General features: G+C 35.5%; 1 protein-coding gene across 6 annotated transcripts in view; it reads right to left on the bottom strand.

Annotated features, from left to right (window-relative positions):
- Positions 1 to 12249, bottom strand: part of ABI3BP (ABI family member 3 binding protein) — a 128105-nt gene that overhangs the window by 64101 nt on the left and 51755 nt on the right. For 4 of the 6 annotated variants that reach the window (XM_053934606.1, XM_053934609.1, XM_053934608.1 and 1 more), the window contains exons 11-12: positions 8256 to 8336; positions 6848 to 6922 (exon numbers count right to left, since the gene is read on the bottom strand). In XM_053934606.1, coding sequence (XP_053790581.1) covers positions 6848 to 6922; positions 8256 to 8336 — 156 coding nt within the window. The remainder of the gene's footprint in view (positions 1 to 6847; positions 6923 to 8255; positions 8337 to 12249) is intronic. The other 2 variants (XM_053934610.1, XM_053934611.1) reach the window with 1 other exon arrangement.

Genomic DNA, 12249 nt, shown 5'->3' with positions numbered 1-12249 from the left:
AGATCTGATTTCACTTTTTCCTACAATCAATGAAATCCTTCATTCTATGGGTCAGAAATTACTGTCCTTGGCACTAAGAAAACACAGTGTAGACAATTTATCTGTCTGTATATAAATTGTTGCAAGCAAGTGAAAAAAGGAAAATTTTCCACAGAATTCTAGGACATCTTACCACTTACACTTGTACAACTCAACATCTCTTTGTACACTGAAGAACAAGTTCCTTTACTCAAGTGATCTCCTCATACCCTGTTATCCTAATTTTGCACAGGAAGAATGCACAGCCTAATACATAAAACAGTGTCAAATCTGGACTATGTGTACTCACTACTACTGTGCATATTTGCCCATTGCTTTGGGCTTGGTTTCAAGTTTAAGGCAGGCAAGACTTATGACAGTTTACAAATATGCCCTTGGATGCAGCTGATGGCAATAAGGAAATAGTGCTGAGTGATTCCTCTGTGATATTTCGACATTCCAAGTCTTTGGAAATGGAAATCCTTCTGTTCAAGTCTCTTCAACTTGATCCTTTTCTAGCAACATTCAATGACTCACTAACCAAAGTGTTTGCACCTGCTTAAGAACTGTAGACAAATCTTTTTTTCTGCCTGTGGAGGAGATTTTCCAATGTGCAAAAGGAACAACTTTGATATGTTAACACTTATTTAAGCCACTCTTAACAATGGGCCTCCACATACGTATATATACCCATATATACAAAAAATCCTTCACCAGAAAACCCAGACAAGCTAATTGTTTACCAACATTAAAAAAAAAATCTTATCATTGCAGTATTTCATTTCAAATGTCTCAAACATTGCAGCAGATGAAACTAGTTTCTGTCTCCCCAGCTTTATACAGAGCAAGTCAGAATAAACCCTCCATTTAGCAAAGCATTGCTGTCTCTTTTGAGAGACTGCCTAGATGTGAAGAGAACTACAGAGAAGACAGATATCATTACCAGCTGAGACTGGTGGCATTTCTGGCATGCCAGATGTTGTAAATCTTGAAGAAGGAGGCTTCCTTTCACCTAAATCTGGAAAGATAATCTTGTATTAAAAGGCTTAATTGCCTCGGAGCTACCTGAATAACTCAGGACTTGGCAAAGAGACGTTGCTTTGTTAAAATGGAAGCACAGGGAAAATTGCTTGTAAGTCAGCTGGGCATAGCTCTGTCTCATGGATTGTTAGGCTGGTGTGGAAGTCCTGGGGAAACCAGGTGACCTAATTATTCATACTAATGAGAATTCTTATTACCTAATAACCTTAGCACATAATGCATGGTGGATAGTAAGAAAACACCTTTGGATCCAGAAAGTAGTCAGGGGGCTAGCCTTTTAATGGAAACATTACACAGAAATGTGTAAGTTTTTTATTCCCTCTCACAACTAAGTTCTCTCAGCACAGGAAAAAAAAAAACACTCAAAACTAAGGAAGGCAGGTCCATAGCTGGGAGTCTTAATAATGAGAAAACCAAACACAACCAACTAAAGAGAACTCTCCTCTTTGCCTCTGATCCTCCATCTACAAAGATGAATAATAAGTGCAGATGAGAATCTAGTTAACAACAGCAATAAGTGTATGAATTACTGTGATGAGAACAACTAAAGCAATGCAAAGCTTCAAAAAATAGCAGCAAGGATAAAAAAAGAAGAAAACAAAATTTTTGAAACTATAATGAAGCCAGCTTTTCAATTTTACCCCATGCCATTCTAACAGCTGAAGCATTGTAGTAATTACAGGCATGGATATTTCCAAATCAGTAGTACCCCTAGCTGCTGTTAAAAAAACAAACAAACAAACCTGAGAAATAATTTAATGCAAGTAAATAAAGAAGGAACATCTGGTGGAGAGAAATTTTACTTTCCAACTCTGCAAAGCATTTATTATTTTTACTTATTTATTTAAAAATTAACTTCCTTTGTCAGTTTCAAATACCATGACTAATTACTTAGCTGAAGATCTTAACTTGGGCATCCTCACCTAACTAGGCTCCAGGAAAACCAATCTATTCCCAAAGCTGTTACTCGAAGTATAGCTTATTGGAAAGATCTGGCCTTAGTTGTGTTGACTTACTTATATTAACACAATACATAGGAAAAAAATCACAGCAAACTGTATGTGAAAAATTGGCAGGATAAAATAAACAAAAAAATCCTATCACTAAAGAGCATGGTATTTTACTTGACTGGAACAGCCTTAAGCTTTGCAAAATTTAAATCTTTTCCTGACACACCTCTTTGATCAATACTACAATTATTCTGCAAGCTACTTGCAGACTTGCTTTAAACTTGTGCTCTGCCTCAACACAAGAATGAGGATGGTGATAGAGGAGTTGAAAAAATAAGATGTAGGGCAACACCCAAGGCAAGCAGTATGCAATAGCTGAAAAGGTCTGAAATCATCAACATGGAAGCAGCAATGAACTTTTCATCACAAACCAATCAAAATGGTATGAAAGGCTTCTGAAAGAATATTATTATAATTTACCAGTGTCTGGTATTTCTGAAGATGTAAAAGTCTGGGGAGTAGAAATAACATGAAGAAAGTCATGTGAAGCTGGAAAATAAAAGCAAAAAAAAATGCTGTATTGTTCTGAAGTGACAAGACTGACAAAACTTCCGGGTAATACTTAACATATTATGTTCCACAGAAAGGTAGAGAATGAAATGTACAATAACTGATTAAGTGTGACTTGAAAATTATTTCCAAAAACATGCATTAATGCATAATGCATTTTATGACAATTTTAAATTGTTATCAGAGTCATACAAAAAGGTGAAATATAGAATTAAAAAATTAAAATGCAAAGCTATTCAAAATAGGAGAACAAATTATTAATAAAAACTAGCAAACTGGAGAAGGAAAAAGAATGAGAAAACAGGAGCTGGACCAAATGAAACATAGAAACTGTCTTTTGTCATACACGTGAACAGTTGACTGTTGTAATCAATCTGCCCCTCAGTAATGGATTTCCTTCAATGTTAATTTCTTCCAAAAACATATATATCAGGCACTACACTATTGGCATGCTAATGAAATGAAATCTTTCCAACTGGATCTCATCTTATTCTTTTTTTTTCCTTATTTTGGAAAACTGTCAGTTGCCCTAGGCAAATAACATATATAAAATGATAGAAACACATAACAGAAATTTTATAAGGACCAACTAGAAATCATCTGAATCTTCAGTGATATGTTTTTATGGTGCTAGTTTAGAATTCTGGGCAGAATTATGCCTATGTTTATAGAGAAAGGCTAAAAGGAGAGTGATAGTTTCAAAATATGTTGGAATTTCTTCAGTTTCCATTAATCTCTAACAACTCAGAATCCTTCAGCAAATCAGGATATTCTATTTATGAAACTCAGGTGTGGACAGTCTTATTTAAATTTGATATTTACAGTAAGTCAAATTTAATTTTAAAACTAAGAATTACATGCTGTTGCCAAACATGGAAAACCCCCTGAGCTACTAGCTTAGTATTTCACATAGGATGTCATAAAGAGATCTAATACTTGATGCAGTACTTTCATACCCACACCTATTCTTCATTTATGTAAAACTGAACAAAGTATTTCATAAGGAGCACTGTCTCCTCCAAAAATTCCCAAACGTTAGGGGGATTAACCTCATAAGAAACCATTACCGGGTCGGGTTGGTTGCACAAACAGTCTTTTTTCCCTCAAAAGCTGAAAAAAGAATCTAAGCTTAAAATGCTGAGAGAGCTATGACTTGATGGAGTATCATCAAACAGCTGAGTGAGGGCTGTGCATTTCCAGATGATGCTAACACTGAGCTGAGCAAGATGGCAGATGGCTTCAAGTGAGACGTGGGACAATGGCCGCGACAAGGGGAGGGGATGGCTGGAAAAACAGGTTTCTGGCCTTGGAATGCAAGTGCCACGTGCTTGAATGAACTCTTACCAGCAAGGAATTCTCTCTTATTAAATTTTCTGGGTAAGAACTGCAGATATACCGAAAGAAATAAGATGATGACAAGATACGACAACGCTGTCTTTGGGTAGTTTTTAAGCTGACAACAAATACATTTTTCAGGCAGTTACACAGACACAAAAATGGTGAATAAGCAGCTCTCTGTGAATGCTGGTAGCCAAGATTAACATTTGCAGATCAACATGATGCTAAGATAATGGAAAAAAAATCATGGAACTAGTCTGCTAATTACCCATTTCCATCTCTATTGTTTTTGCAGAAGGTAGAAATATGGATTTCAAAGCGGGACTCTGAGTAGCTAAGAGCAAACATGAAGCAAAATTTTATCATTCCAAGATAGACTTGTCTGGCAAGTGATACAAAATCTGATTTCCACTGTAACTAACAAGCTTTTTTTTTTTTGAAGTTCTCTTTGTTCCATCAATTTCTACTCCATTCATATTTAGCATATCCTATCTAATCAAGCTGAATCCTTATTACTTCAGAGGATTTTATTCACAGCAAGGCAGCTACAACACAATATTTGATATTCACACCACTTGCAGGTCTCTAGTCACTACTGCAATATGTATAACTATTTTTAAAGGAGTTGTAATGGCAAAAGATAAGGGAAGAGTAGTACAATGAAATCAGTGAAATAATTTTTGAAGTTAGTAATAACACCTACTATCTGTTATCTGTGATGAGGATTATTACAAAGACCTTCTGGTTTCCTCACTTTGAAGTATGGATAACCTGAACTGTGCTTTAATGAAATTGGAGTCAAGATGCAATTGCGCACTCTTACCCAAAAGCCATCATGAACAAGCTTCCATCATGTGCAGGTTTTGCGCTACTGTGCTGCTACTAATCCTACTTAACTGTGTGTACTGGTCAGTAAGTATTTTTCTTTCTGTTAAAACCCCCATTCAAATAATTAGATGTAGTGTTCATTTCTAGTACAGGAAATCTGAATATGCATGCCAAAAAGTGAGCAGTCTTTTTTTTCACACATTGGATCTGCTTTCCCATTTACTTTCAATCCACTTTATCACATTAACAATTTGGATCCTGGGTTACTATCCGGATATAGCTGTACTCAGCAGTTGGACCAGATGATCACTGTAGGTCCCTTGCAAATGGAACCATTCTATTCTATATTTCTAGAGAAGAAAACACTGCCAACTAAAGCCATATGATTCACAGCTTTTGGCAAAAGCTCCCACTGATCCATTCACACCCAGTAAGAACTATAAGATATCTCCCAAAGGCATCAGAACATTGAAGACATGTTCACAAAGCTATCTTTTCAGAAACATTTGAATTCAAAATATCGTGACCACACAGGAAGTTTACAAAACAAAGGAGAGATCTCCCTCTAGCACAATCCAGATAGATAAATAAAGAAAAAATTCTTCAGGGGAACTAGGGCAGAATATAGGTCAGATGCAGTTGAACTTCATAAATTAAATTTTGCTTCCTTTGCTGGTTTTATAACAGCAGGTGATCAAGGCATGCAGAGGCACAGTGCATAGAAATGTCCTCTGTATAACCATGCCCTGACTCTCACAGAATATCTTTGACTTCAACAGTGACTTCATGGGGAGCACAGATGCTCCCTCTGACCCAATGGCTGGGTCTAGCCTCACATATTTAAATCCCACTTTTGCCAAGTGAAACTATTCAAAGGGAATGGAGGACATGAGAACAAAACCATAATAAATACTTGAATGAAACACTTATTTTATCCTCAAGTGTTGCTATTACCACCTTTACCACTGCCACCTTTACCACTGAGACAAACATAGAATTAAATTATTGTTCCCTTTTTTTACAGAAAGAAAACATAATCCCTAATAATAATCCCTAATCCTAATAATCCCTAATTATTTTCAGTTCTTCAGACACATTTACAGCAAATAGCTTCTTAAATCATCGTGTTTCTCTTTTTCCAGTGCTGCTGCTACTTGGATTTAGTCAAATGTTTCTCTCCATCCCCTCAAACATATCTGGAAAAGAGCTGTCAAAAAAATCTAACAAATTAAGAATAAATTGTGAAGATTATTTTCACATTCTTAAGAACCTGCTTCAAATATGCATTTCAAGAACTAAAAGGCATTGCTGGAAATTATTTTAAAATTTGGCAGACTACATTAAACAAAAGTATGCTGTCCTAATAAACCAGCACTATTCTATGATAACTTCTTGACTGATGCTTAATGAAATATAAATGAATCTGATTCAAGGGCCCTCCAGGTAACTAGTGTAATAGCTGTTAATACTGAAAGCAGCAACAAGCAATAGTTTTGGTAGAATGAGCTATTTAACACAAACACAATGAAAATATGGGCCTGTTATGAAATCAGAGGTCTTGAGAAAGGGAGACAAAGGGTACAATGTAGAGGAGCAGAGGGACGACATGGTGAGAGATGGGACTAAATTTGGCACTGGACACCCCTTGCCACAAACAGCTCAACATCAGTTGAAAAAACTGCACACTTGGAACTGGACAAAAATTAGTTTTGGGTAACAACAAGGACACAGAAATAATATCTACCATACATAAATGGTCCCCCATGCAGTGAGCTCAGATCTGAGCTGTCTCCCAGCAGAAGAAAGCAAGAAAGAGGGGAGGAGGAAGAAAGCATCCACACAAACATCATATTCTTCCCAGCACAGGACTCCAGATGCTCATAACTTGCTGAAATATCCCCACTCACCACCAACATAAGCATCAAAGCACTGAGCTTAGGGTCCATTTACGTAATGAAAGGGTGTACAGAGCACCACAAAAAGATACAATGTAAGAAGTTTGTGTGTTACTGTTTTAATTACAATACTTCTTTTATTGGAGCAAGCTTTGTGAAGATAGTTTTTCAGTAAAATTTACTCATATTTACAAAAAAAGTAATTACCAAGTTCTGTCAATGGACTTTTTGGAGCATCAGGGATTCTGGATCCAGAAGGAAGTAGCTGTATTTCGTTAGAAGCTACAATAAGAAAAATAACCAAAACATCTCTTGATTAAGAATAATACAAGGCACAACATGGATTTATATTTGGCTTCTGGACCACTCACTCCTGAAATAATATATAATTAATTAAAAAAAAAAAAGTTCCAACCAAGAGAAAAACCCACATAAATTGCCACTTTAAAAGGTATGTGGAACATGAAGGAAGCCCTTTTTTCCCTAATTGTTAAATAAAGATCTATCAATCATGGGAATTTGACAATGAACATCTGTCAGTAACCGCGAGCACTTAGTTTAAAATTAATCAATGATCCATCTTGATTAGTTTTCATATTTTAATCTTTGAAACATAGCAAAACCAAGGAAAGTTGAGTATGTTTAAAAAAGGGTAATTAGAAATTAAAATGAAATTAGACTGCTGGTTTCACTTCAGTAGATTCTGGAAATCTGCTGTCAAATTTAAATGAAAAAAGAAAGAAGTGCAAGTAAGACATTAACATGAATCAATAGGATTGTGGAAAATGCATTTATTGAGAAGCATTAGCAGTCCTCTTTGTGGGAAGATCGGCATTTCAGTCCTGCTAACATTTCTGGTCCTTCTTTTTATCATACATCCTCCTGAATGCAGGCTAGCTGCGCTTTAGAAAAATCCAAGCAAAGTTTTTAAGAAAATAGAATTAAATACAACCTCAAGTTTAGATTTGTTCTCGTAATTTTCCATGGCTCAGGGAATAAAGTACAAGCAATAAAATCAACATTAGAGAATTCAGAATTCTGAATACCAGAACTAAACAGGTAGTACACCAAATCACAAAATTAACTATAAAACATTGAGATAAAAAATGAAAAAAAAAAAATCAGTAGAGTTCCTCTTTCCTTCAAGGCAAATACAATTATATCCCATCACATGCTATATAAAATTGTTCTTACTCATTGCTGTTGGTGTTACCTAAATGAATCTGTAATAAGAAGAAAATCAAGGAGGTAATTATTTAAATTCTATCACTGAGGTCAATTTTACAGACAGAAATTTTATGTCATGTCAAACATACAGATCACATAGACAGAAAGCATTAATTTCAAAAATCAAATTGAATCACACAGTGAAATCTGTGAATGCCACAGTTCAGCCAGAGCTAGGTTCATCCTGCTTTATAATTCATTCCAGTATTAGTCACTGGAACCACAAAAGAAACCAGAATATTTTAATCAGGACTTCCCTTGGAGCCAAAACAAAGAGTAGTAGAAAAGCAGTAGAAAAAATTTTCTACAGCAAGTAGTAGAAAAATTCTGCTGAAGGTAAAAAAGTGTTTAATGCAGAAAGAATGTAAAAAGCAGAAAAATTAGTTACCTGATATGTTCTGAGTTTGCACCAATTTTGGTTTAGGCGTCAATTTAAGATCTTCAGGTCCATGTGTTTTCTCAGCCTGAGCTAGAAGAAAGAAGCTTAATGTAATTTAAAATCCCCCTGAACTTTTCTTGATCCACTGCCCGAAGCCTGATGCTTTTCTTATCACCATTTCATCTCATATGATTAGAATGATTTCTACAGCAGCTCAAATCCATCAGAATTAATATTTACTTTTTTTTCAGATGTGAAATCTATATATGTGTTTTGCTGCAGTTTTATATTAACAAAAGAAAATAAAAGTCATGAACTGCAAAGTTTAGGTCAGAAACTCATACTGTACTTCTGTTACAGCCTCTTAAATTCATTGTAATAGATTATAAACAAGATCCATTACATCACAAAGTGTATTTACAAATATTTTCCTTGTTAATCTGAATGGGTTTTAATCCTTCTAATATAAAAATTTTCAGGAATGTAATATATACTTACCTGTAATATCTTGGCTCTTTCAATTTTCTAGTAATTTAAAATAGGTTTGATTTCCATTCATACTTCTAATTATACATTTTTAGAGTAATACACAGGCAGTTTATTAAACAGCAATTAAATGTACCTAAACTGAATTGCTGGCCATATTTTAATATACTACTGCATAACTATCTCTGCAAGCTGTTTCACGTAACAATTAATGCCAATAATAACTAAGGTTACTTCTTTCCTCTGTATCTTACTGGAGATCCCAGGGGTGTTTAATCAGTCATGCAGTACTCAGAATTGGTCATCTAAGACTGTAAAATTACAAGGCCTATGGGTATGGAACACAGAATGGTAAGGTCTTAGCCTTGAATGCCACAAGCACATCAATGCCCTCCACAGCGCAAATTGCACAGTATTTAGTGCCAGTTGCTATTTGGAAGAGATCTTTAATATTGATGGTTGGCATTAATATAGCACTAGGTTTTAGTATTAATTTAATAAAAGAGCATTTTCTTTTTGAGACACATTAGAAGACAGTTTGGTTTTTCCTGCATGTTCTCCAAGCATTTTCCACAATCTACTTAACACGCTTCAAGCAAGAGCTGATTGTGGAGGTTTATAAGCTTCTTATTTCATTTAGCGAAGAAAAAAGTGCTGTTTCCCACATTCTAAATAGTGGGATTCAGATGGTATTACACTTATAACAGTTACACTATTTTCTAGTTTGGAGTATGTGTCACACAGTCTGGAACCTTTACAGATGCTGCCTTGTTAGGGCTCACTTCAGCTTCTAAGTCAGTCACAGTGCTGTCACTGCCATCAGTGCAAGGAGAAGTTCGTTGTCCAGAGAAGGCAGAGCAATTTCTCTCTATGAAACTTGTGGGAGAGAATTCACTCATAAGAAATACTGAAGCAACAACTAAGTACCTGTACCTCAGGAGCAGTTCAAAATCTAACATTTCTTGTTGGTGAGGTGCAATAATGAAGAAAAAAAAAAAAAACAAATACAAGCAAATACAGAACTCATGATGTTTTGGATTTTTTTTTTTAGAGGTCAGAGGGTTTACACTCAAATGAAATGTGTCTTAGCTGAGCAAGCTGAACAAGATAAAACATGCCTAGAATTAGAACAAAAGAAGCCAAGCTCTCAATTTTGCAGAAAACATTGTAGGAATGACATGAAAATAAGACAGACATTTTTCTTAAGAAGAAGATGCAGAAAGTTTAGGCTCTGAAAGTTAAATTAGAGAAAAGAGAAATGCCTCTGACTATTCCAGGGCAGCAGGCAAGCTAGGCCTATTGTAGTGGTTCAAGGCTGTCTGCAAAGTAAAGCATTAACACAGCCAAGTTACTTTAATATCACAGCATGGAATACAGCAAGCATGCACCTAGGCAATGTTTCTTAAACTATTTCCTCTGATTTCTCTTGCCTCACTTTTCCTCTACAAGTGGAATTAAGACATTCTGATGAAAACATTAATCTCACTCGTGATATACCCTGTGAGCACAAGGGGAACTCTTCAGGGGGCAGGCAGAATGAGGACAGGAGGCACAGAACTTGGAAGACATGGCATCAAAGGAGATATTTCAACTGAACATTAACCCTAGTTAATGGATTCACAGGTGGCACTTTTCATTTCAAGCCTATTCTGTATTTCACAAATCTAATTCACTAAATTTGTAGTATAACCCCTCACATAAATAACTAGCTTTCTTTTTTTTTTTCTTTTTTTCTTCTTTTTTCTTTTTTTCTGAAAAAGAAACGAGTTCTTTCATGTCCCACATGTCCCAGACTAATGTGCTCATATTTCTAGGGGTTGGTGAGCTCTTTTTAAAAAAAAAAAAAAAAAAAAAATTCTTTCATGTCCCAGACTAACGTGCTCATATTTCTAAGGGTTGGTGAGCTCCAATTTCCCTGTGAAGTTAATAGAAAGACACATTTAGCAGAGAAAAAAAGTTGTTTGAGGTATATTAGACAACAATTCAAAGATTGAGGAAAGCACTAGAGATTTGAGCAGTTGTGTTAAGAATAAATTAGTCCTGAGTGGAAAATATTGGAACAAGCCTGGCAAAAACAAAGAATGAAAACATTTACTAACAAGTCTTTCCATGGAAATGCATGCCAAGGGTGGGGAGGATTGAAATTGAGAAAATTATGGGATGTCTGGTAGACAAATACGTGAAAAAAAGTTCCTAAACTGTGTCACATCACAGAACACACCCTTTGATGAAGAGCCAGTGGAATACAAGAGCAGCCCAGCTCAGAGCCTTTCAGATAGACTGCCTGCTGAAACACTTGGAGCTCCCTTCTTCCCTCCTAGCATGGCTGATGACACAACAGCTACTACAGCACAGAGCTCCTTCTAAATCACCGTTCTCCTGCCAGTCTGGCACCAGTCCTTAAATCTTCCACAGCAAATAATTATTATGCCTTACTCAAAGAATCCAGTATAATTTTTCAAATTGCAATGTCTGAATGAAATATAATGAAGTAGATCCTCTTGCTAAACTCAATTAATTATGTCTATATACTAAACAGTTTAAATGCAACCCTTACAAATTGTTGGTGCTCAGATCCCTCACCTAAGTTACTCATAAAAGAATACTTCAGCATTTTAGCCAGACAAGTTATTTTTCCATGTTCCATGGCAAGACAGAATTACACTCGAAGAACATTTTTCTTTTAAAGGATTCATTTTCACTTCCCTGTTTCCTGGCTTCTTTTTTTTTTTTTTTTTCTCTTTAACTGAAATACTGTAACCACAATGGAGCATGACATGCTCTAATATGAGGCACTGGTGCTGAGATCAACAAATAATATCTGAAAGGAATGGTCACCACAGGGAAAAAAAGCATGGAAGCAAAACCACAAAGGAAGCTTGAAATGGAAGATGAAAATTATTCTAAATATTTCAGTAAGTAACTATTGGTGTGAGAGCAATAAGAATGTGTTTAGTTGTAACAAATTGGTACTAAATTGATACAAGGAAAGATAGTATTTGTCAATTATTACCAGTATAATGAGACCTTATCCAACTTCATAGACATACAATTCTGTGCCATGCTAGACATGACAATGTTTATGGTTAGAAATTCTACATGTTGGTACATAAATATAATTACAGAACACAAAGGAAATGGTATGAACCAATACTCTCCTCCCCAGCTGCTACATTTCACACTCTTTAGCTGACTGACCAATATATTCCATCAACAAGGAATGACACATTTTGATTAGATGAATGCAAGCTTGAGGGCTGAGATTTGAGGACATGGATTCTGTCGGAGAACCAACCATACAAATGTATTCAGTTTTCACTTTCACCAAAAAATGGCAAAGTTCTAGAAAATACACTTCCAGATTGCCAATTCTTAAACAGCAGTTACTTAAACAAGGTAAATAATCTAGTAACATAGTAAAAAAATTTAATTTCACAAGAGACCTTGAACTGTAAGAGAAAACAAACCAATCAAACAACCTAAAAAGACTCCTTACAGCTTTCTAAAAAGGATCCAC

This window comes from Vidua chalybeata, chromosome 2, assembly GCF_026979565.1.
Source record: "Vidua chalybeata isolate OUT-0048 chromosome 2, bVidCha1 merged haplotype, whole genome shotgun sequence".
Taxonomy (NCBI): domain Eukaryota; kingdom Metazoa; phylum Chordata; class Aves; order Passeriformes; family Viduidae; genus Vidua; species Vidua chalybeata.
This window is presented reverse-complemented; position numbering and strand designations above follow the sequence as displayed.